Source organism: Oryctolagus cuniculus, chromosome 1 (genome assembly GCF_964237555.1).
Source record: "Oryctolagus cuniculus chromosome 1, mOryCun1.1, whole genome shotgun sequence".
NCBI classification, from domain to species: domain Eukaryota; kingdom Metazoa; phylum Chordata; class Mammalia; order Lagomorpha; family Leporidae; genus Oryctolagus; species Oryctolagus cuniculus.
The window spans coordinates 77,504,539-77,531,272 of record NC_091432.1 but is presented as its reverse complement, the minus strand read 5'-3'; the positions used below and the strand labels follow the sequence as shown (position 1 = coordinate 77,531,272).

General features: G+C 40.9%; 1 protein-coding gene and 1 long non-coding RNA gene across 2 annotated transcripts in view; one reads left to right on the top strand and one right to left on the bottom strand.

The window, feature by feature from the left end:
• Nucleotides 1-4,538, bottom strand: part of CCDC81 (coiled-coil domain containing 81) — a 62,398-nt gene extending 57,860 nt beyond the window's left edge. Inside the window, exon 1 of the mRNA XM_002708652.5 lies at nucleotides 4,313-4,538. Within this exon, the coding sequence (XP_002708698.2) occupies nucleotides 4,313-4,391 (79 nt within the window). The 5' untranslated portion in view covers nucleotides 4,392-4,538. The remainder of the gene's footprint in view (nucleotides 1-4,312) is intronic.
• A 775-nt stretch (nucleotides 4,539-5,313) lies between these two features.
• The window catches only part of LOC138850252 (uncharacterized), a 38,674-nt gene continuing 17,253 nt past the window's right edge, over nucleotides 5,314-26,734 (top strand). Inside the window, exons 1-2 of the long non-coding RNA XR_011389997.1 lie at nucleotides 5,314-5,402; nucleotides 20,353-20,452. This is a non-coding gene — a long non-coding RNA (uncharacterized lncRNA). The remainder of the gene's footprint in view (nucleotides 5,403-20,352; nucleotides 20,453-26,734) is intronic.

Here is a 26,734-nt window from a genome sequence, read left to right as displayed (position 1 = left end):
CCAGAGTGTCTTGGCTTTCCATGCCTAAAATACTCTCATGGGCTCTTCAGCCAGATCCGAATGCCTTAAGGGCTGATTCTGAGGCCAGAGTGCTGCTTAGGACATCTGCCATTCTATGAGTCTGCTATGTATCCGGCTTCCCATGTTGGATCGTTCTCTCCTTCTTAATTCTATCAGTTAGTATTAGCAGACACTAGTCCTGTTTATGTGATCCCTTTGACTCTTAATCCTATCATTATAATCAATCTCTTAAAAAATTCAGGTTATTTTGTGCATATCAACAAACTAATTCTAAAGTTTATATGAGATAGGCAGAAGACACAGAATAGCCAATGAAATATTGAAGAGAAGAACAAAGTGAGAGAGCTGAGACTATCCAACTTCAAGACTTACCATAAAGCTACTCTGATCAAGACAGTGTGGTCTTGGTAAAAGAATAGGCAAATAAATTAGTAAAACAGATTAGAGAGTCCAGAATCAGACCTACGAAATAATAATCAAATGATCTTTGACAAAGTAGCAGGCAATACAATGGAGCAAAAATAGTCTTTTCAACAAAAGGTACCAGAACAATCCACGTGCAAAAAGAAAAAAAAGAAAGAAAAAAAGTAATCTAGACACATAAATTACACCCTTCACAAAAGCCAACTCAAAATCATAGATCTTGGGGCTAGTGTGTGGTGCAGCAAATTAACGCCCTGAAGTGCCAGCATCCCATATGGGAACCGGTTCGAGACCTGGCTGCTCCACTTCCAATCCAGCTCTCTGCTGTGGCTGGGAAAGCAGTAGACGATGGCCCAAGTCCTTGGGCCCCTGCACCAGTGTGGGAGACCCAGAGGAAGCTCCTGGCTCCGTGCAGCTCCGGCTGTTGTGGCCAACTGTGGAGTGACCCATCAGATGGAAGACTTCTCTCGCTCTCTGCCTCTCCTTTCTCTGTGTAACTCTTTTAAATAAATAAATAAATAAACCTTTTTAAAAATCATAGACCTAAATGTAAAATGCAAAACTGTAAAACTCCTATAACATAAAAAATAAAAATAAAACTCCAAGAAGATAACATAGAACAAAACTTAGATGGTCTTGGGTATGATAGTGACTTTTTAGATACAACAGCATAGGCATAATACATGAAAGAAAATATTGATAAGGTGGATTTCAAAAATTCATAACTTATGCTCCACAACAGATAATGTCAGAGAAGAAGACAAGCCACACGTTGGGAGAAAATATTTGCAAAATACACATCTGACAAAAGAGGGGTTATCCAAAGCATAAAAATAACATTTAAAACATCACAATAAGAAAACAATCCAAATAAAAATTATCTAAAGATTTCATCCACCTCACCAAGGATAGACCAAATATTTTAAGATATCTATCTCATTTCATGCATGGTAGACTGTCACCAAAAATACATATGAATGACAAACAAATATATTAAAAAGTGCTCCACATGATATATGATCAAGGAAATACAAATTAAAACAATGACCACCACACCGCCCCATTAGAATGGTTAAAATCTAGAATACTAATACCACCAAAGGCTGGTGATGATGTGGCGAAACAGGAACTCTTACTTAATTTGCTGTTGAGAATGCTACATGGCACAGACCCTTTGGAAGTAGTTTGGTAGTTTTTTACAAAACTAAACGGTCTCTTACCATACAATCTAGCAATCATTCTCCTCAGTGTTAACCTAAATTAAAGATATGTCCGCACAAACACCTCCACACAAGTGTTTATAACAGCTTTGTTCAAACTTGAAGGCAACTCAGTTATCCTTTGAAAAGCAAATGGGTAAATAAACTAGTCCATCTGGTACTGGAATACTATTCAGCACTGAAAAGAAATGAGCTATCAAGCCATGAAAAGCTATGAAGGAAATTTAAATCAAAGAATCCAGTCTTAAAAGTTAACATACTGTATATTTTCAACTATATGACATTCTGGAAAGGGTAAAACTATAGAGATAGTAAAAGATCAGTGGTTGCCAAGGGCTGTGTTGGGGGTAGAGATGAGTTGGAAGAAACTGGGGACCTCTGTATAATATAATGATGATACATAACATTGTACATTTGTCCATTATACACATGGCACAGAATATACAATAGCAAGAATGAACCTTACTGTAAATTGCATACCTTAGATCACTATGAGGTGTCAGTGTAAGCTCATCACTTAACAAATGAACCATACTGATGTGGATAATGCACCAGACTATTTATTTGTCTCTTTCTCTTAATTTTGCTGTGAACTGTAAACTGCTCTTTTAAAATAGTCTTTTGGGAAAAATGTTCTTATTACAGTATTTGCCTCCTCCTTCATAGCACTTGACTCAGTTATAAATTTATATTTTATGTATGATTATTTGATTCATGTATAGTTTCCCCCACTAAACTGAATTCTAAATATTTTGCCATCAAATCTCCAGTGCTCAGCATATAGTAGGATTCAAAACTACATGAACGGGCCGGCGCCGCGGCTCACTAGGCTAATCCTCCGCCTTGCAGCGCCGGATTCTGTCCTGGTTGCCCCTCTTCCAGGCCAGCTCTCTGCTGTGGCCAGGGAGTGCAGTGGAGGATGGCCCAAGTGCTTGGGCCCTGCACCCCATGGGAGACCAGGAAAAGTACCTGGCTCCTGCCATCGGATCAGCGCAGTGAGCCGGCCACAGCGCGCCGGCCGCGGCGGCCATTGGAGGGTGAACCAACGGCAAAGGAAGACCTTTCTCTCTCTCTCTCTCTCTTTCTCTCTCTCACTGTCCACTCTGTCAAAAAATTAAAAAAAAAAAACCTACATGAATGAACATATATAAATGAATAAACATGGGAAATATTTTTGAAAACCATAAAACCATCATCTTTAATGCTTTTTTTGGAATTATTTTGATGGGAAAAATTCAGAGTGATGCAGAGGAGGAGAAAGAAGAGGTATCCATTCCCATTTATTTTCTCTGCTAAAGTCTTTTAGGTAAAACATAGGCAACATTTCAAAGTTAGTAACTAGAGAACAACAATAGCTTCCACTACTGGAACACCTTTCTTCTGAAGGGCCCCTATCACACGCAGATATCAATGTCACTTTAGGGTGAATGTGCTAAAAACAGATTTTTGTCTTGCTACCAGCCAAGCCTAGTGACGTTTTCTATGAGATGCCTCAAGGTCCCCTTCCGAACCTCCACCCAGTATCTTTTTTTTTTTTTTTTTTTTTTTTTTGACAGGCAGAGTTAGACAGTGAGAGAGAGAAAGAGACAGAGAGAAAGGTCTTCCTTTTTCCATTGGTTCACAACCCAAATGGCCACTATGCTTCTCCTGGTCTCCCATGGGGTGCAGGGCCCAAGCACTTGGGCCATCCTCCACTGCACTCCTGGGCCACAGCAGAGAGCTGGACTGGAAGAGGAGCAACTGGGACAGAATCCGGTGCCCCGACTGGGACTAGAACCCGCTGTGCAGGCGGAGGATTAGCCAAGTGAACCCCGGCGCCGGCCTACCCAGTATCTTTTTATGGTCTTTTCATTCTCTTAATAAAACTGGGACATGTCAAGGACAAGAAAAGAGCACTGATGTGTTCCCATGAATTCTGAAAAGGAACTATTTAGGGTCCCTGGATAACAAGTTTTCTCGATAGGCAAAGGGTTGCCATCTGCACCAGTGAGTGAAGTGAGAGTGGATGTTTGTTTTTGTTGTTGTTGTTTTTTGACAGGCAGAGTGGATAGTGAGAGAGAGAGAGACAAAGAGAAAGGTCTTCCTTTTTGCTGTTGGTTCACCCTCCAGTGGCTGCCACGGCTGGCGCGCTGCGGCCGGCGCACAGTGCTGATCTGAAGGCAGGAACCAGGTGCTTCTCCTGGTCTCCCATGGGGTGCAGGGCCCAAGTACTCGGACCATCCTCCACTGCACTCCCTGGCCACGGCAGAGAGCTGGCCTGGAAGAGGGGCAACCAGGACAGAATCCGGCGCCCCGACCGGGACTAGAACCCGGTGTGACGGCACCGCAAGGCGGAGGATTAGCCTAGTGAGCCGCGGCGCCGGCCATGGAGTGGTTGTTTTTAGCTAGCACTTACTTCCTGCTAGTTCCCAGGCTAAGCACTCTGTGTGCATCATCTCAGTTCATTTAAACTCCCAGTTGGCTCCTTGTCCTGATTAGGAGAGCTAGTAAAGAAACTCTGGGCATCCAGCAGCATAGATCTGATGTGATTACCAGCTGGTGGCCAAGGCAACCTAGCTACTCCAAGCCAAGCCAGAGAAAAAGTGTTCAGCCTTAGCCGTAAGTAGATGAAGATCCAGCCCTCAGGACCCCAACCCCATGCCGCTTACCCTCCTGGCTCAGCGACGGCAGCGTGGGCAGCACCTGCCTGCCCAGGTCCTGCAGGGCAGGGACGATGGTGTCCAACATCTTTGGTGCCGGGTCGACCCTGCGCTGGATCCTCAACAGGTCTCGTCTCTTCCTTTCTTATATGCAGTTTATACAAAAATGGTTTTTGCCACTCTCCACCCCCTTCTTCTAAGGGTTTTGGATGTGACCTGACAATAAAAATAACCAAAATCTTGAGTTTCTTTACATTACTTTTCTTTCTTAAATAAACTTAAGTGTTCTTTCTTGCTGTTTGTCCCCCTTGTTCTGTCTCTCCGGCGGCTCCCACGACAGAAATCCGAAAGCCGGCCCGCGTTGAGGCTGAGTGTGAAGATCAAGCCTCCCCACGAGCAGTGAGAAACGCGGGTGAGAGGTTTTGGCGGGAGCCCAGAGGAGGAGAGGCACCCCAGGGAGAGTAAAAGACCCGGCAGAGCAGAGAGAGGCGCGCGTTGCTAGGACGCGACAAAGGCTTTCTCGGTTGCTAGGGCGTCAAAGCAGGAACTCAGCCCCGCCCACTATCGTAGGTTAGCCCCCAGGTTGTCCGGGTGACAGGTGACTCGGAATCCCAAGGCAACGGTGTTGGGAAGTAACTTTTTATTATTAATTGTGTTTTCATTCCCCTCTTAACCTGGGGCAGGAAAGACATTTGGCAGTTCAGGCGGTCGCTAATTTGTATTCACGTTGGACAAATCTGGGAACGCCTTTCGCGTGGAGGGATGGACAGTTGCATTTCTGGATCTACTTGAGGGTTTGGATTTGAACTGCATTTGTTCTTGGGTTTGGTTTCTTCTGGGCTCCCCTCCTAGAAAACGGAGGACTGAAGAATAGCGGAGGTGTCTGTTGACTTGAAAATGACATACACATCTCGAATCTCATCTTGCAGAACTCTCCCCTCTGCCCCTAATTATCCAAGATCACCCAGGGAAACCCCATTCGGTCTAGAGATGGAATGCTATCAGTGTCACAAAAATGTGCCTCATTTCCCCTCCAGGCATGATCCCAACAAATACTACACATTGGCTTCTCCTGTGTTTGAACTTTTGAAATCATACAGTATGTATTCATTTCTGGCTGACTTTGTCACTCACATTGTGTTTGTGATACTCTTCCATGGTTTCTGTGGTAGAAATTTGTTTTTTACTGCCGCTAATTTTTCCCTTGTATGAATGGTGTATTTATTCATTCCAGTGTTGAGTAACTTTTGAGTCTTCCATTTGAGGTTATTAGCAATAATGCTGCTCATGCAAAACCTTTGATGGATATATGTACATACTCATTGCTGATTACAGTTAGTTGTAAGTAGGAGCTGAATGGTGACTTCTGAGAAATGTCTGTGATCAATCTTAACAGATACTGCAAAGTTGATCGCTAAAGTGGTTCTAGCAACAGCAGCAAGTGGGAGGAACTATGGACACACAGTGTGGACAGAGACCAAGGACAGTACACTGTCAGCAATGTGCAAGAGAGTCCTACACAAGAAAGATTGTTTCATTCTCCACCATTTTGAAATATCCCATCAGACTTCCATGAAAGGAAAAACAAAACAACAAAAAAAAAGCTGCATTCTAGCTTGGGGGGAAATTCCAATTTACAGGAAATACAAAGTTTTTGTCCAATTTCAATATCTCTTAAATTTTTCAGAATTCACAATACAAGTAAATTGGGAGAAGATGATTCTTGGTCACTGTTTAGGAATAATTGTTCATCATTTTTTAAAAAAAAAAGTATCATCACAATCAATGAGGATGCTGAAAGTTGATCAGCCAACATCCCTGAGCTAGGCTATATTTGTAAGATGTTGTATTTTAGTTATTATTCCTAAGAATATAGTTTGTAGAGATATTATGTCTTCCAGTACAGTCATACCTGGATATATGTTGAAGTTATAGGGGTGCTTCAAAAATTTTATGGAAAATGTAGTTAAAAGCATGCTTCTTTTGATACAAAAATATTTCAAATACATGCACAGTTTTCTGATAACACACATTTTTCATGAACCTTCTGGAGACCTTGTGCATACTATTTCACCTCACATTGTTTATCTTTAATTTCTGATTATACCACAGTTATGTGTTTATGTTCATTTTAAATGGTATGAATAGATAAAATGTACTATCTATAAACCTCATTACAGGATAACAAGGTATTGTGAAATAGTTTATATAAAAAGAAGCATTGTATCTAATAGGACTAAGAACCTCTGTGTTATAAAATAGCAAACTTGTGGCTGGCGCTCTGGCGCAGTAGGCTAAGCCTCCACCTGCAGCGCCGGCATCCCATATGGGCGCCAGTTTGTAACCCAGCTGCTCCTCTTCAGATCCAGCTCTCTGCTTATGGTCTGGGAAAGCAGTGGAAAACGGCCCAAGTACTTGGACTCCTGCACCCACATGGGAGAGCAGGAAGAATCTCTTGGCTCCTGGCTTCAGATTGGCCCAGCTCCAGCTGGGGAGGTGGGAGTGGCATTTGGGGAGCGAACCAGTAGATGGAAGACCTTTCTCTTTGTCTCTCCCTCTATCTGCAACTCTGCCTCTCAAATAAAATCTTTAAAAAAATAAAATATCAAGCTCTATAACTCTCCCTACTTTCAATACTAAGACACTTAAAACTAAGTTTTGAGCCTTTCTTAAACTGATTTCTTGGGAAATAATTTCCTCCCTTTTCAGCCAGACTCTTGTCATTTAGACTGTTGATAGTGTTTGGTCTTGAAGCACTTGTACTTGCCGAGTAGCCTATCTCAAATCCTTTGGGGAAATAAGCAGAGAATATTATTGGACGGCTCAGCACAAGCAATGGACAAACTCTTTTCTGACTGTTCTCTTGACAGTAGTTCCAATAACAGCAAATTTCAAGCAGCAATATCAGTATGATTGTTCTATCTTACGATAATAATGGAATTATAAAAATATATTCATTTATTACAATAGGTTAGATTTTGAATTAAATATGTTGATGGCACTTGCAGTCTCTGGAAAAACTGTCCATATCTCCAGAAGATGGATATGAATGCTAACTATTAATGAATTGAAGATGGTAAATGGAGGCTCAAAAATAACAAAGACTTTTCTTCCAGGGTTTTCTTGTCCTTTTGTCAAAGGTCTTTTGACAAAAGATGCTGTGAAGATGTGTGGATTCTGTATTTACTAGCAACTCCCAATCCTATATGAGGGGGCCAGTGTTGTGGCACATTAAGCCACTGCCTGCAATGCCAACACCCCATATGGGCACTAGTTGGAATCCCAGTTGCTCCACTTCCCATCCAGCTCCCTGCAAATGAGCCTGGGAAAGCAGCAGAACATGGCCCAAATGCTTGAGCTTCTGTACCCACCTGAGAGACCCAGATGGATTTCCAGGCTCCTGGATTCTACTTGATCCAGACCCATGGCCATTGTAGCCGTTTGGGGAGTGAGCCAGATGTTGGAAGAGTCTCTCTCTCTCTCTCTCTCTCTCTCTCTCTCTCTCCCTCCTCCCTCTTTGTCTCTGTAATTCTGTCTTATAAATAAATAAATCTTCAAAATATATATGTAAATATTATATGTGGGATTTTCAAAAGGTTCATGAAAATGTATATTATTAAAAAACTATGGCTGTAGCCCTGACTGCTAATGGACAACTTAATACATTATCCCTCATAGTATTTTTTTTTGTCTGTTCTACTTAATATGACTGGTTTAATTCTGTAATTAATACACAGTTATTCTTAAGTGTTGAAAATTAACTGAAATGTGATCCCTGTTAAACATAAGAGTGGGAATAAGAGAGGGAAGAGATGTATAATTTGGGGCATGCTTGGGCTGACTTGCCCCAATTGGTAGAGTTGGAAACATACCAGGGGATTCCAATTCAATCCCATCAAGGTGGCATGTGCCAATGCCATCTCACTATTCCAAGTGATCAATTTCAATTCACAATTGATCATAATGAAAGGACTAAGAGTCAAAGGGAGTACATAAACAAGTCTAGTATCTGCTAACACTAACCGATAGAATAAATAAAGGGGAGAGTGATCCAACATGGGAAGTGAGATACTCAGCAGACTCATAGAATGGCGGATGTCCTAAATAGCACTCTGGCCTCAGAATCAGCCCTAAAGGCACTCGGATCTGGCTGAAAAGCCCATGAGAGTATTTCAGGCATGGAAAGCCAAGACACTCTGGCAAAAAGATCTCTGTGAGTGAGATACCAGTGGAAAGAACAGGTCTTCAAAGAGGGAGGTGCCTTTCTCTGAAGGGAGGAGAGAACCTCCACTTTGACTATGACCGTGTCTAAACAAGATAAGAGTCGGAGAACTCAAGGGGCTTCCATAGCCTTGGAAACTCATGACTGGTGCATAGGGAGATTACTGATGCCATAAACAGGAGTGTCAATTTGTAAAGTCAACAACAGGAGTCACTGTGCACTTACTCCTCATGTAGGATCTCTGTCCTTAATGTGCTGTACACTGAGGCTTAATGCTATAACGAGTACTCAAACAGTATATTTCACTTTGTGTTTCTATGGGGGTGCAAACGATTGAAATCTTTACTTAATGTACACTAAACTGATCTTCTGTAAAAAAAAAAAAAAAGAAATGATCAATTCCCAACTTGACTCTCACTGGGATTAAACATGACAATAGGTCTGATCTGATTTCATCATCATTTAAAAAAAATCATCTATTATTTTTCACTTTATGTTTCTGTGTGGGAGCAAACTGTTGAAATCCTTACTTAAGGTATACTAAGCTGATCTTCTGTATATTAAGATAATCGAAAATGAATCTTGATGTGACTGGAAGGGGAGAGGGAGTGGGAAAGGGGAGGGTTGTGGGTGGGAGGGACGGTATGGGGGGGGAAGCCATTGTAACCCATGAGTCGTACTTTGGAAATTTATATTCTTTAAATAAAAGATAAAAAAAAAAACCTATGCCTGGATTTCAAAATTTTTTTGCATCAAAATGAACTTGCCTTTAATTCTGTTGTTTACAAATTTTTGAAGTAGTTTTGTATATTATAGTTTTGTATATTATAACATTGTATATTATAACATTGTTTGTAATACTAGATTTTAGAATTAACCTAAGATGACCATAATAGGGAACTAATTGAGTTGTAAATTCATACAATACATACAAATACCAAGAGTTGCTTAAAAGAATGATGTTTATTTATGTGCTGATATTGAAAAAGTTTCAGGATACATTAAGTAAAAATCAGTTAAAGAATAGCAATATATGTAATTTGATCTTATTTGCCTCAAACATAAGTTTACTTATAAATATATAAATATATATATTCATAAATATGTTTGTAAATACATAGAATAGTGAGAGACCTTGAGGAAGCTCCTGGCTCCTGGCTTCAGACTGGCTCAGCTCCAGCCATTGTGGCCATCTGGGGAGTTACCCAGCAGATGGAAGAGCTTTCTCTCTCTCTCTCTCTCTCCCTCTCTCTCTCTCCCTCCCTTCCTTCCTCTCTCTCTCTCTCTCCCTCTCTCTCTGTAACTCTACCTCTCAAATAAATAAAATCTTCCAAAAAGGGGGTTTAAATTTCATCACATGTTATAAAGAATCCAAATGTCAGAAGGCAACCAAAGAAATCTCTGAGCAATGGAAGAAATCTACCAAATAAATAACTGAAAGGTTAAGTGCTGGCCATAGAAGGCTGGCCATGGAGCCATGGAAGGCTGGCCACAGAAAGATTAACATGGCAGAGTGACAGCTGTTTAGAAACTTTCAATGGTTGAAACTGAAAAAAAAAAAAAAAGCATTCATTTTTCCTGCAACACAATTGAAGAAAGGTAAATTAACTATTAAGACAAATTATCTTGAGAACAGGCTGTGAATGAGCTCCCAGAGAAGTATAGGAACATTCATCCATTCAGACTGTTTAAAAACAGATTATTTCAAGTGAGAGATAACACACTGTCAACCATTCTGTCCTGGACTCCAAGCAGGATAAAAGTCATATAATATATAATAAGACTTTTCTATGTTTAATAGATGTGACTTCAATGAATAATAAATACGATAATGATACTCCTATATGTAACATTATCTATTATGAATAAAAGGGAATGTTAATATTTAAGCCATGTTATCTTACCTGCCTATCTTGTAAATATTTTGTACCTTTCTTCCATTTCACACAAGCTTAAATGAAAATTTGACATTTGAAAAACGAAGTTCAAACCTGGTATCAATATAATGTAGCTGTATGACTGAACAAAATATTAACATTTCTAAGTCTTAATTTTATGCTAAAATAGAAATAATTACAATAAGTGTTAATAGAGGAAATCCTCATATATTTAAAGAAATAATGATAAAAGTAAAAATGAGAAAGAAGACTTTTTGACTTTCAAAAGTTCTAAACCTACAATTACTTGCTCCATTTCCCCATTAGATTACACCGTGCAACAAAGGCAAAACTAAATGTATGTTCTATAAACAAAGGAATAACTTGACTATTTTTGAACAGAGACTACTGATAAATACATATATTCTGAAGTAATTGTAATGGCAGTGACTTTTGGCAGTCTGTGAGAAGTAGCCAACTTATTTCATACCAAATAAATTAACTTAAAATGATCACCGACCCAAATTTAAAACTAAACCTATAAAATTTATAGAATAAATATGAGAAAAATGTTGTGATCTTGCACTTAAGCAAATATTTTTAAGACAAAAAACACAAATCATAAAAGTTAATTAGATAAGTTGAATTTCATCAGAAATAAAAACTTTACTCTTCGACGTCACCAGCAAGAAAATAAAAGGAGAACCACAACACAGGAAAATATTCAAAATTCATACTGACAACTGGTATATAGAATATATTTTTCATTTTTTAAATTCATTTTTTGAAGGGCAGAGTCAAAAACAGAGGTAGAGCCTCAGAGAGAGATCCTCCATGCACTGTTTCACTCCCTAAATGGCTGCAGCAGCCAGGGCTGGGCCAGATCAAAGCCAGGAGCCAGGAGCTTCTTCCAGGTCTCCCAAAGTGGATGGGACTTAGACCATCCTCCTCTGCCCCCCCCCCCCCAGGCACATTAGCAGGGAGCTGGATTGGAAGTGGTCAGCTAGCGTATGAACTGCAAACACTTGGGATGGCGGCATTGCAGGTGGTGGTCCAACTCACCACATCACAACACCAGCCCATAGAATATATTTTTAAATCTCACACAACTCAACAACTCAATATCTTTAATGAGCAAAATATATGGACATATATTTTACAAAAGCAGATGTACAAATAGTAAACAAGGACATGAAAAGATCATCAGTATCATTGGTCAGTAGGAAACATTAAAACTATAGTGAAATACTTCTAAAACATTAGGATGGCAACAATTAAAAAAGATGGGTAATACCAAATGTTGATGAAGATATGAAGCAATTGGAGATTAGATTCTGCAGATAAGAATATCAAGTGATTTAATGTACTTTAAAAATCTGAGTGCTGGTGCTGTGGCGTGGCAGGTAAAGCCACCACCTGCAGTGCCACCATCCCATATGGCTGCTGGTTCAAGTCCCGGCTGCTCCACTTCCTATCCAGCTCTCTGCTATGGCCTGAGAAAGCAGTAGAAGATGGCCCAAGTCCTTGGGCCCCTGCCCCCCTGGGAGACCTGAAAGAAGCTTCTAGCTTCCAGCTTCAGATCTGCCCAGCTCAAGCTGTTGCAGCCATCTGGGGAGTAAACCAGCGGATGGAAGACCTCTCTCTCTCTCTCTCCCTCCCTCCCTCCATCCCTCCCTCCCTCCCTCTCTCCCTCCCTCTCTCCCTCCCTCTCTCCCTCCCTCCCTCTCTACCTCTCTGACTCTCTGTAACTCTGCCTTTCAAACAAATAAATAAATCTTAAAAAAAAATCTGGCAGTCTCTTATAAAATTAAACATATACCTACTGTATGACTAGCCCTTCCATTTCTAAACATTCAACCTAAAGGGGCTGGTGCTGTGGTGTAGCATTTAAAGTTGCTGCCTGCAATGCCAGCATCCCATATAGCCACCAGTTCAAGTCCCGGCTGCTCCACTTCTGACCCAGCTCTCTGCTAATGGCCTGGGAAAGCATGAGAGGGAAAGACAGAGAGAAAGGTCTTCTATCCTCTGGTTCACTCCCCAAATGGCAGGTTCGCTGGAGCTGCGCCGTTCTAAAGCCAGGAGCCAGGAGCTTTTTCCTGGCCTCCCACGTGGGTGCAGGGATCCAAGGACATGGGCCATCTTCCACTGCTTTCCCAGGCTACAGCAGAGAGCTGGATTGGAAGTGGAGCAGCCTGGACTTCAACTGGCGCCCATATGGGATGCCGGCACTGCTAGTGGCAGCTTTACCTGCTACACCACAGCGCCGGCCCCAAACTGCACTAATTTAATGTATGCACTTTGGGCAGACATTATGGCAGGGCAGGTTGAGGCACCACTTGGGATGCCATCATCCCATATGGGAGTGCTGGTTCTAGTCCTGGCTACTCCAGATCTAATTTCCTACTGATGCATCCTAGGAAACAGCTGGTGATGGCTTAGTGCTTGGGCCCCTCGCACCTACTTGGGATACCCAGATGAAGTTCAGAGCTTGTAGTTTCAACTTGGCCCAGTCTGGCTGTTGTGGACATTTGGGGTAGTAGGATGGCACATGGAAGATATCTTTCTTTCTCTCTTTCTGTTGCTATGCCTTTGACAATTGTATCTAGCTGTGAAACCACAACCTCATTTGAAATACAGAATATGCCCATCACCTCCAAAATATTTCTCATACCACCTTGCAGTTATTTGTCTTGATTCTGACCCCCAGCCAACAACTTGTTCTCTTGATGCACTAAATTAATTTTTATTTTTAAGAATTTTTACAAATGAAATTACACAGTATATACTCTGTGTCCTGTTCCTATCAGTCAGCACAATGATTTTGAGGCTCATCCATGTTGTTGTATCAGTTCATTCCATTCTGTTACCCAATAGTGTTACACTTTATGGATGTCCTATTAACTGCTACCTATGAACTTAGCATTTATGGACATATAGGTCCTTTTACTTCTTTGGCTAGTGTGATAAAGCTTCTGTGAATATTTGCATTTGATAGTTTGCATGGTTATATTTTTCTCTAGGTTGAATGGTTAAAGATTGATTTATTTATTTGAAAGTCATTGTTATACACACACAAACACACACACAGACACACACACACAGAGAGAGAAAGAGAGAGAGAGAGAGAGAGATCTTCTATCTGCTTGTTCACTCCCCCCAAATGGCTGCAACAGCTAGGGCTGGGCCAGGCTGAGGCCAGGAACCAGGAGTTTCATCTGGGTCTCCTACACGGGTGAAGTATTTGGGCCACCTTCTGCTGCTTTCCCAGGTGCATTAGTAGGGAGCTGTATCAGAGGTGGAACAGGGACCGGCACTGTGGCTTAAGGTGCTAAACCTCTGCCTGCGGCACTGGCATCCCACATGGGTGCCAGTTCGTGTCCCAGCTCCTCCTCCTCTGACCTAGCTCTCTGATAATGGCCTGAGAAAGCAGTGGAAAATGACCCAAGTGTTTGGGCTCCTGCACCCATCTGGGAGACCTGGAAGAAGCTCCTGTCTCCTGGCTTCAGAACCGCTCAGCTCTGGCAGTTGCAGCCATTTGAGGAGTGAAACAATGGATGAAAGATCATTCTCTTGTCTCTCCCTCTCTTGGTCTGTAACTCTACTTCTTAAATAAATAAAATATTTAAAAAAAATATTTATTTGTTTGAAAGGCAGAGAGTTACAGTCAGAAGCAGAGAGAGAGAGAGAGAGAGAGAGAGAGAAATTCTTCCATCCATAGGTTCACTCCCCAGATGGCCGCAATGGCCAGAGCTGGTTTGATCCAAAGCTAGGAGCCAGGAGCTTCTTCTGGGTCTCCCACGCAGGTGCAGGGGCCCATGGACTTGGGCCATCCTCCACTACTTTCCCAGGCCATAGCAGAGAGTTGGATTGGAAGTGGAGCTGCCAGGACTAGAACCAGTGCCCATATGGGATGCCGGTGCTTCAGGCCAGGGCTTTAACCTGCTGTGTCACAGCGCCAGGCCCCAAAAACTATTTTTTTAATGTTAAACAAACCATTATACTTAGGGAAATAAGCCAGTCCCAAAAAGAAAAATATCCTATGTTTTCCCTGATTTGTGTTAATTACTATACAGAGCACAAAAAAATGTAATGTATATGAATGAAATTGACATTTTGAGATTTGATTATTATTTATAGCCCTTGTCTGTACTCTTGAGGAACAGCGGTTTTTCTACTTACTACTTGTTGAACTTCATATTTGGTGGATGGTTAAGTTTGTGATTATAAAATAAACAAAGTATGTCATTGTAAAAATTAAATGGAAGGAGGAGAGAGGGTGGGAGCATGATCAGGAGGCAAGATTTGGTAGGAAGCATCATTATGCTTTTAAATCTACATATGTGAGATACATGAAATTTGTCTACCTTATATAAATAAAATTTTTTAAAATATAAAACAAAGTATCCTTTAGAGTAGCATCAAAAAGTCTAATTTCTAGGAACAAATTTAAGAAGAAGTCCATAAAGCAAATATAAAAATCCCAAAATATTACTGAGAGAAATTAAATATGGCCTAAGTAAATGAAAAGCCATTTCATGCACATGAATAAAAATTCTGGATGTTGATAACATGTCAGTTTCCCATAATGTGATTCATAGATTCAAAGCAAAACTAATCTACTAAAATCCACAGAAGTATTTGGCAGAAATTCACAGGCTGATTCTTAAATTTAGACAGAAATGCAAGGAACCTAATAACCAAGAACAATCTTAAAGAAGAATAAAGTTGGAGAACTTCACTACTAGAGTACAAGAATGACTCTAAATCTATTGTAATTAAGACAGTGTGGTGCTGGTGGAAGGAAAGACAAGGAGAACAATGTAACAAAGCAGTCCAGAAATACCCTCTAAACTTGATTTTTGACAAAGGAGTCACTTCACAGGTAAATGATAGTCTTTTCATGAAGTGGTGCTTCAGCAATTATACATCTGTACAGGGAAAACAATAAGCCCTACCTTATACCAAACCCCAAAATTAATTCAAGGTAGATCATAAACCTAATATGAAGGCTCCGAAAGACCTAAATATGAAAGTTCTGTAAGAAAACAGAAAAACAACTTTACAACTTTGCCATAGACAGCAACTTCTTAAACATGGCAGAAAAATCACTAATTTTAAAAGAAAAATTCATAATTTTACTTCATTAAAATTAAGAATTTTTACTATCAAAACACATTAGAAGGAAATTGAATGGGCAATCACAAACCAGGAGAATACATCTGCAGTATAAGCAGATACATCCAATAAAGGATTATATTTAAATATAGAAGGAAGTCTACATAATAATAATAATATTTTGTAAATGGGCAGAACCCTCAAATGGGAACTACTCAAGAAAGGAGGGGGACCATTAACCTACCCTATGATGCAGAAGTTCTATTGATCAGTATATCCTCTCCCCAGTAACATACCAAGTGTATCTATAAAACCTTGAAGAATGTTTATAGAAGCTTTATTCCTAACAGAAATCAGCATTCTCAGGTAGGGGCAGTTAAGTATCTACTAGAAGGTAACACAAGAGAACTTCCTTGGAGGCTAAAAAATGCTTTATATTTTGGATGGTAGTCACACAAGGGTATATATTATTTAAAATACATACATACTTAAGATTTCTTTATCTTCCTCTTTTAAACTTTTTTTAATTTTATATATTATTTTATATGAAAGGCAGGGATACAGAGATGAACCAGAGATCTTTCGCCTGCTAGTTGACTCCCCCAAATGCTCACAGAATAGCCAGGGCTGGACCAGACCAAAATCAGGAACAAGGAACTGAATGCTGATCTCCCATGTGGGTAGCAGGGACCCAAGTACCTGACTTATCATCTGCTGCCTTCCCAAGGTGTGCATTAGCAGGAAGCTGGATTAGAAACAAAGTTGGATCTCACACTAATATGGAACATGGGCTTCTTAACTGCTGTGCCAAATCCTGCCTCTAATTTTAAAAGTATAGACCACCAATGTACATAGTTTGGCAAATTGCATGCCAAACTTTGGGCAGGCTACTATTTCATACCAGGGCACTGAAAATTTAAACCTTCCTAACCCTCTATAGAGACAAAATATAGCATAGAGGCTAACAGTTTGGGTCTGAGAGTCGACCATTCAACAAAAATTTGTTGAGCTACCTATGATATGCCAGACTCTAACCTAGTAGTGGTGTAAAAGTATCAAACACACCAAGAGCCTGCTCTTACAGCGATGGCGGTCTGGTAGGGATACAGACAATAAAAATATAAACAAGGTAATGCTGCTACAAAGTAAAATAAGACAGGACAATTGGTTGCAGAGTCAGATGGCTACTTTAGATAGGTCAGTGTAGGCTTCTCTGAGATTACATCTGAGCAGATCTGAATAATACAAAGAAGAGACTCTTCAGAGGAATACTAAATCCTAGGCCTTTTATTTTCTATTCTGAAACCCTGTGACAAGTGGTTTTATTTTTTGTGTTCCAATTTTACTGTCCATAAAATGAGAATCATGATAATTCCAGGTTGTATGTGGATTAAATTACATTTATAAAGTGGTAACACAGTATCTGACATATCATAAGGACCCAATACATAATGTTTGCTTAAGTAATGAGATAGGATACAAACAGAATGCATGCATCAATCCTTAAGAGTTGGAGTTTTTCTTGTGCTGCCATATAAAGAGCATAAGTGTTCCATAAACATTTGGAGGGCAATGTACTTAAGACAATACCTGTTTTGCAATGAGCCTGTTCCAGTATACTTCTAGTACAGAGAACAAGAAAATGGGGAGGCTGGAGAACAAAGACTGTCTAAAGGAAGCAGGGGGGATTCTGAGGGGCAGAAACAAGGTAGTAATTCAAAAGAGATGATCTGCTTCTACAAGGTCAGGACATAGGGTACAAAATTTAGACAATCTCAGTAATAAGCTAGACAATTAAGTAGCTACCATTTTATCTAAATCTATGCACACATTTTACACACCTTTGTTCATCCTGTTTCCTCTACCGGGGGCACTCTGCTTCTCTCCATTCCCAATGCACCATTTGCTATTTCTAGAAGGCATTGTGTTTTCTCAAGACTCTACTTAGAGAGATTCTTAAATTGGAATTCCTCTCCCAAATGCTAGCTTGTCCCTGCACCCAAGTCTCAGCTGTTGTTAGGAAACCTTTCCCACCCTATCTGTACAGATGTAGAGGTTAAGGGTCCCTCATCTGCGCCCTCATTTCCTCAATATTTATTTAATCATTGTTAAGCAAATGAGCTTTTAATCCTGCAGGTGTTTAAGAACTCCAAGATCCCTGTTACACTAGCTGTACATAAAGCACCATCTGGTGGTAAAAGAGAGTAACGCTACATCTAGATCACCAAGATGTGGATCTTTGTGTGTTTTCCATTGCTGTAATGAAATATCTGAGTCTGGGTGCTTTATAAAGAAAAGAAGTTTGTTGGGGCAGGTGTCATGGCACAGCGGGTTAAGGCACTGCCTGGGATGCCTGCAACCCATATCAGAGTGCCAATTTGAGAACTGCCTACTCCACTTCCCATCCAGTCTTCTGCTAATGTGCCTGGGATGTCAGTGGATGATGACTCAAATACTTGAGTCCCTGCCACAAAAACTGGGAGGTCCAGATGGAGTTCCTGTCTCCTGTCTTTGGCCTGGCCCAGCTCCAGCTGTGATGGGCATTTGGGAAGTGAACCAGCAGATGGAAGAGAATCTCTCTCTCTCTTTCTCTTTCCTTTCAAATAAATAAGTAAATAAATCTTTTAAAAAGAAAGAGGCTTATTCAGAAAGGCAAGGGATTTCCTTTCTGTGGCACTTCTCGGCAGATGGTGTCACAATGACAGGAGCATGTTTGAGGGGAAAAGATCACATGGCAAGAGAGGAAGCCAGAGACCAGCAAAGGGTCCTGTGAGAACTACCTAATCCCTTCCAAGGGTGATGCCCCCACTGTTCTCACCTCTTCCACTAGGTCCTACCCCTTTTTTCTTTTCTTTTTTTTTTTTTTTTGAATATTCTCCCACCTCTCAATACCATGACACTGGGAATCAAGCTCCCAATACATGAACCTTTGGAGAACAAACTACATCGACACCATAGCAACATGCTTCCATACCCTTGTGCTCTCAGATAGCCTTTAAGTTCAGGCTACACATAGAGTTAACCATATATGTATAAATTTAATTGAAAATATATCTTAGTAAAGAACAAGAGTGAGAATAAGAAAGGGAAGAAGAAAAGGGGTGGGAGTGTGGGTGGGAGGGCAGGCATGGTGGGAAGAATTACCAAGGTCCTAAAGTTGTAATTGTGAAAATGTATGAAGTTTGTAGCTGCAAAGCAGTAATAGTCCTGCATATATTCCTATGGATTTCTAAGGGTACAGCTTAACAACTTGACATAGGACCCCAAATTCCCTTAAGCTGGCTGGTAAAAATAGCAGCTTAAGTGTTAGAAAGATCAAATGGATAGGATTAAGTGGTAAAGTGACCGCATAGATAGGATCAAGTGTTAAACTGATCATGTAAATAGGACTAAGTGTTTGGAAACAATAATAGACAGAATTCAAATGGAGTGAAGCCTCCAACATGGGAAGCAGTCCATACAACAGACTCATAGAATGACAACTGCTTTAAGTAGCACTCTGACCTCAGAATCAGCCCTCAAGGCCTTCCAGTCTGGCTGAAAAGCCCAGGGGGAGCATATCAGGCATAGAAGCACTCTGGCAAAAAATATCCTATATATACTACTCCTGTGGGAGGAGAGAATTTAGACTTGTCGAGCTAGTGGATCCAAGAGGCTTCCATAGCTGAGGCAACTCATGTGAAGAGCCTTGAGGGGGCCGGTGCTGTGGCTCACTTGGCTAATCCTCTGCCTGCAGTGCTGGTACCCCAGGTTCTAGTCCTGGTTGCTCCTCTTCCAGTACAGCTCTCTGCTGTGGCCCGGGAGGGCAGTGGAGGATGGTCCAAGTGCTTGGGTCCCTGCACCCGCATGGGAGACTGGGAGGAAGCACCCTGCTTCTGGCTTTGGATCGGCACGGTGCCAGCCATAGCGGCCATTAGAGGAGTAAACCAACAGAAGGAAGACCTTTCTCTCTGTCTCTGTCTATAACTCTACCTATCCAAAAAAAAAAAAAAAAAGAGCCTTGGGTGATCACTGATGTCATACATAATAACAGTGTTATTTGTTAAATAAACAACAAGAGGGGTCAGTGCTGTGGCATAGTGGAGCTGGCATCCCACATGGGGACTGGTTTGAGTCCTGGCTGTTCCACTTCTGATCCAGCTCTCTGCTATGGCCTGGGAAAGCAGTAGAAGATGGCCCAAGTCCTTGGGCCCCTGCACCTGCATGGGAGATCTGGAAGAAGCTCCTGGCTCCTGGCTTCGGATTGGCCTAACTCTGGCCATTGCCACCATTTGGGGGAATGAACCAGCAGATGAAAGACTCTCTCTCTCTCTCTCTCTCTCCCTCCCTCCCTCCCTCCCTCTCTCTCTCTCTGCCTCTGCCTCTCTGTAACTCTGCCTTTCAAATAAATAAATAAATAAATCTTTAAAATAAATAAACAAACAACAAGAGTCACTGTGCACTAACTTCCCATGCAGGACCTCTGTCCCCAAAGAGTTGTATCATGAGACTTAATAGTAAAACTTACTTGTTCTCAAGAATCACTTCATTTTAGTGTATTAAATGGAGGATATTATGATGTCTCATAAGTTAGTTATCTCTAAGAGTCCGAAAAAGATGTATCATCCTTGGGTTCTTCTTTAAAGACAATTAAGTTTCTAACAGGAAAGAAGGGGAAGGAAAGAAGGGAAAGAGGAAGGGGGGAAAAAGCGAAATCATCTTCAAGAAGCAATAACATAGAACAGCCCTTGTCTAGACTATTGGGGAACAGTTCTCTTAGTTTTTATTATTATTATTAGTAGTAGTAGTATTTCATTCTTTCTTTTTTCTTTCTTTTTCTTTCTTGGACTGAACAGGAGAGGGAGGAGGAAGCGGTGGGGGAGTGTCGCTCCCCCTCTTCGCGGAGGAATGACACAGGACCCTGCGCTGTTCTTTCATCTGCTCGGCCCTCCCCAGGTTTGCTGCTGGTTCTTCCCGGGTTGGCTGCCGTCCCTTCCACCTCCGTGGAAGGGCGGTTCCCCCTGCCACTTTCCCCACTTCCGCAGGGGAGCGGCACACCGCCGGCCGGCTCTCTCGGGGGCTGCACAGGTGTTCCTTCAGATAGATGTTCCTGGTGCATGTTGTCTCTCTCCTCCTTTATAGTCCTCTTCCACCAATCCCAACTCTGCTACCCACACGCCGAGTACGCTGCTCTCCTGCAATCAGGAGCAGGATCAGCTCCTGCAGTTTACTGGTCGAACTGGAGGCAGCTGTGTAGAAGCTGTTTACTCCTCTCCCAGCGCCATATTGTGGGAGAGCAGATGCATAGAATAAGTCTTAATTCCAGTAACTTAGTCTAGTCCGAGTTGCTCCCCACAGGGGAGAGTGGGTGGGAGGGCAGATATAGTGGGTAGATACTTTGTTCATAATGTTGTATTTATGATATATACAAATTTTTTTAAAAAAAATCATGCTAGAGAAAAAAGCCAAAATGGCTCATATGTTGATGTATCAACTGCTGAGAAACAATTTTTCCCATTCCCATTTTCTTCGACCTCCTTCCCATTTCCTCCCATTCTTAAAAAGAAACCAGGAGTTGAAACTTTATTCTGTGGGCTAAAGGGTGGCTTGTCTAAAAGAAGTCCCATTCTCCTCCATTTCAACTGGTCCATTGAAAACACAGCCCTGGCTGGCATTTTGTTTTGCTTGGAATGCGCTAAGACCATGCACACTTCCTTTTGGAATTTACAAAGGGAAATTTTGTAATCTTGGTGAGCAGTAATTCCTCGTGGCCACATTCATCACTGATGCTGCAGGAAACAGACCTCGCCCTCCTTCACTCAGCAGGGCCAGGGGCTGAACCTGTGCTCAGTTCTCAGATGCTCTTTGTGTGTCTCAGACTGAAGGGGGTGGGGGGACACACGTGCAGCAGGAAAATGTGGGGCATACTCAGGCAGGGATGACCTGCACTCCTCCCTTCTGGAGAGAGGAAACTGCCAGTGTTCCTACTGCCCACTCCTTCACAGCCCCACTTGAATCCCGCTCATTTCCAAACCTGAATCTCCTGGCTCCCATCACTTTTTCCCAATAGTCCTCCAATGACTCTCCTGTGCCTAAGTTAGCCCAAGTCAATATCCATGCCCTTGTCTGCTTACGAGTTTGTGAAACAACCAAACATCACACTAGTGTAGTGGCATGAAAGGAAGCTATACAGGTTTCCATCCCATTATCAGGGACTAAGCCTGAGGATTAGAGACATTTAAATCCTAGCTTTAATCAATCAGATGGCTGAAGCAGAACCATGTGCAGGGGCCTTTGAAATGAAAACCAGAGGGGGAAAAAAGGATAAGTGTACAGAAGGTTAGACATTTCTAATGTAGATGAGAGTCCTGGAATGGAAATTAATCCTCATGATGGCACACGGATTTGTGGTACATTAGCAGAAGAGCAGCTGCAGCTGGGGAGCACTCGATTCCCTCCTGCTGCCCTCCCCTCCCCTCCCCTCCCCTCCCCTCCCCTCTTTATAGAGCCAAACGGAGGCAAAACACAGAACATGTATATGACCAGTGGGAATACCAAACAAGAGAATGTATGAGACACAAAAGAAACTAGGAACTGAAACTTTATTCTGTGGACAAAAGGGTGGCTTTTCTAAAAGAAAAGAAAACATGGAGAATCACTCGTGAGACGTGTGTCATTGGATGGCTCACGTGGTGAGGGCCCACCCTGCTCTCGGGGAGGTGGGAGGAGAGACTAGACCCAGGCTAGTCTCTCCTGTGGGCTCCGAGTGATGGGAACACTCTCCTGGCCTGACAGGATCAGCTTAACATTCACTGAAGGTCTCATCTGCACTCAGGGAAAAGATCCTACTCAGAACTAGGAGGCAGAACAGCCCTCTGTGGCTGCTGACTGCCTCCCTTCTCACACAGAGGAGTTGAACCCGTGAGCTGTAGAGATTGTTGGACTGATTCCCTCTCTGATTCCCTGAGTGACCCCCTTCCCAGAAAGACAGACACTGTCTGTGAGAACTGACCTTGAAAATAAACAGGACACATCCACACGGTCACTGGTGCTCAGCCCAGTGCTTTAGCAACTGCTTCCGTTACTGTAGGCTTGAAGAACTAAAGTTGTTCATGGATCCTCTAGATCAGGCTTTGACAAGATGATCAGCTGTGTCTGGGTTATCATTTTTAAGGAGAATACACATAGATAAGCAAACCATTTGAGAAAATGATAAAAGCACAGGCATAAAACAGAGTAACAATATTTTTAAATTATAAAATGCTACATTGCTTTTAAATATACACATAATTGTATTTCACAATTCAAATGCTAAAAAGGTTTTTGGATTTTGGTGAAGTTAATATAAAAGCCAATAAAAAATCAAAGTTCTACCAAGTACTCTAGGAAAAACATTAGTGAAAAATAGTATGATGCCCTTATAATTTTTAAGATTTTATCTTACTATATGAGTTCAAATTTAACGCTTCAAGTTTTATAAAGCCAAGATAAATGACACGCAAACTCAATATATTTAAACTGAAGTCATCAACTCCTCAAACAAGTTCGTATTTCTTTCTTCTAAATATATCTTCCTTGCCTGATGAAACTTTCACCATTCTCTCAGGTCAGATCAAATATCTCCTTGTCTAACATATTTGGTCAGCCTTCAGAAATAAAACTTCAAAAGATATTACACCATGGACAACTTTCTATATGCCAGATCCTGATTAGCAATATGTTCCCCTGTGATCCCAAAGGACCTTGTTCATTCTTCCTTCACTGCACTTCCCACATCACACTCATTGCATCAGTGTCTGTTTCTATAGCAGACCAGGAGGTTCTCTAAGGAGGGAATTATGTTATACGCATCTTTTCATCTTCGTATCCACATCACCTTACCACAGTGTCTGGCACATAAAACATAATTTGTGATGACTTATTGTTCTTCCCTGATGAAATGTAATGGAGATGCTCTCATGTCAAGGAAATATAAGTGTCACCCAAGAATTTTAATTCTTGCTACAATCCTTTCAAAGGCTTTATCAGAGGCTACTAATCACATTTCCAGGGCTTGTTTCACAGCCACCACATGCAAATTTAAGTGGTTAGTTTCTTCCTAGGAAACCCCTTATCAATATCATTTGCTGCTACACACAAATGTGTCTCATTTACAATATTGGCAGGACTGCTTTAAAATGGTTCTCTAAATTCAAATCTCTAAAGGAGAATTTTACATTTGGTATTCTTTTGCCAAGGCTGATATCCCCTTCTCTCTTCCTCCCTCCTCTCTCTCTCCCCCCCCCCCCTTTTTTCACTTACAAAAGCCATCACTACTGCTATTGGCACAATACAAGTATGGCTTAGAAAACCAATATTTTATCAGCAAATCTTCACAAATTGCATATGGAAAAGCTATTATCTCCCTTTCTCCAGCTTGGCCTTTTCCCAACACCAGAGCTCTCCAAGTACGACCTAACCATGAACAGCTGCTTAGATAATTTTGTAGTCTTTCACTGTGTTGCTAGCTAAAGATCAGTAAAAGCAAAAGAATGAATCAGATACACAAAATAACACAATTACAACAAAAAATAAGGCTAGAATACAAAACAAAAGTAAACTTTTGAAAACTTATGGTGACTTTTGCTGCAAGCCTTTTTTATTTTCAATTGTAATGAATACACATAACACAAAATTTACCATATTAACCATTTTTAAGTGTATAATTCAGGAGTGTATAATTAAGTATATTACAGTATTGTGCAAGCAATCTCCAGAACTCTTTTCATCTTATGAAATTGAAACACTACATGTATTAACTCTACCTCCATTTCTCCCTCTCACAGTCTCTGACAATCACCATTCTACTTCCTATTTCTATAAATTTGACTACTCTAGATACCTCAGATAAGTGAAATCATACAGTAATTGTCTTTTTGTAACTTTTATTTCACTTAGTGTAATGTCCTAAAGGTTCACCTAAAATTATAGCATGTTTCAGAAATCCCTCCCTTTTATATGATAATAATCCCATGATATGTATATACCACACTTCATTCATCCAATCATCATCAGTGCATACAAACCTATCTTCACATGGCTGGAAAAATTTGATAACTTAGCCCAGGGCTTTACAATCTTCACCACAATGGTCATCCTTTTGCTCTGTTTTGCTTTGCTCAGACTACTTTTTAAGAGTAGTTTTAGGTTCACAGAAAAACTGAGCAGAAAGTACAGAGTTCTCCTATACCTACTGCTCTGCAAAGACACACACACACAACTTTCCTCATTATCAACATCCCACACCACAGTGCTGTATGGGGTTTTGTTTGTTTTTATAAATCAGTGAACCTATACTCATAATTATGATGCAAAGCCCAGAGTTGACATTTGGGTTCACTCTTGATGAGTGATGTAAGGTGATGCAGATACAAAGGTAGAAAGAAAACTAACACATAATTCCCTCCCTCAAGAAGCTCCTAGTTTGATGTAGAAACAGATGCAACAAATACAATATGTACTTATCATTATAGTACCACATGGAGTAATTTTGCTGACCTAAAACCCTTTGTTTTCTGCCTGTTTATCCCTCTTCCCTTTAATCCCTGGCAATTAATGATCTTTTCACTCTCTCCATAGTTTTCTAGAATGTCATATAGTTGGACTTATACAGTAAGTAGCCTTTTCGATCAGTTTCTTTCACTTTATACTATGCATTGGAGCAACGGCTGGATAGCTCTTTTTTTTTTTTTTTTTTTTAAGTGCTAAAAACTATTCCATTGTAGTATCTGTTTAATTTTTGTGAGAAACTGTCGCTGTCTTCCAAAGGGGTTGTACCATTTTGCATTCCTAATAGCAAGCAATGAGAGTTCCTATTGCTGCACATCCTCACGGGCACCAGATGTTGGGAGTATTCTAGATTACAATGTTCCAGTAGGTGTGTGAGTGGTATCTCCTTACTGTTTTAATTTGCACTTTGCAATGATATGTGATGTGCAGCATCTTTTTGAGTGCTGTATCTACCTCTCAAATAAACAAACAAATGTTAAAATATATAATGCGTACTTAGTATAGTTACCCACCAGTCCTGCCAAAGAAGCCCCAAAGATATATGACAGTTTGAATAGGTCTTTGAAGCTGTGCTTCAAAGGTATGTGCTAGTAGGTCACTTGGACAATGAATGTCCTTGGTTTATCAAATCTGGTATTTATTTTTAATTCTTTGATATCAAATCTAAAAAGATTTTTTAAAAAAGATTTATTTTTTTAAAAAAGATTTATTTATCTGAAAGACAGAGTTACAGAAAAAGGTAGAGTCAGAGGGAGAGGTTTTCCATCCACTGGTTCACTCCCCAAATGACTGTAACAGCCAGAGCTGAGCTGATCCGAAGCCAGGAGCCAGGAACTTCTTCTAGGTCTCCCCACACAGGTACAGGAGCCTAAGAACTTGGGCCATCTTCTACTGCTTTCCCAGGTCATAGTAAAAAGCTGGACCAGAAGTGAAGCAGCCAGGACTTGAAATGGTGCCCATATGGGATCTGGCGCTGCAGGTCAGGGCCTTAACCCACCATGCCACAGCACTGGCTGGCCTCTATTCCTAATTCTTAACACGCACATAGGGTGTATCAGGGACTAGTCTAAGAGTCTTATGTAAATTTATAACTTAGAACAAGCTTCTAAGGTAGATATTGTGGTCACTTCATTTTACAGATGAAGGAACAAAGAGAGTCAGATTAACTTGATACGATCATACCAGTAAACGGTATAGTCAGTCAGGTTTTGAACCCAAGCTACCTGCCTCTAGAGAATGTAACCTTAACCACTACACAGTAACACAGTTTTATTGTCCTCTGTGCATCACTGCCAACAAAAACTCACACTGACTCTTTAGGAAAGTGAAGCCAAGTACTAGTGCTGATTATATATAAGAAAACTCTGGTTCTTGGTTAGAAAATAATTATTTTTGATCATTTAAATAAAAAATGTTTAATTTAGTGATGCCTCGGATATCTGATACATATTAGACTACCTCATGCTCTAAATGGGAAAAAAATAGCAGATCTTGAAATACAGAAATGACTTTTATTCCATATTAAATTTAGTGCCTGGAAGAGTCAATTCTCTTATATCACTAAATTTTTCAATCAGAATTAAAATGGAATTCTATAATCAAACAAACTAGAAAAACAAGTTAAGCACATTTAAGTAGATTTTCAGTAAGGATGTTTCAGTCTTTGGGATGTAAATAAGTTGCGTGATG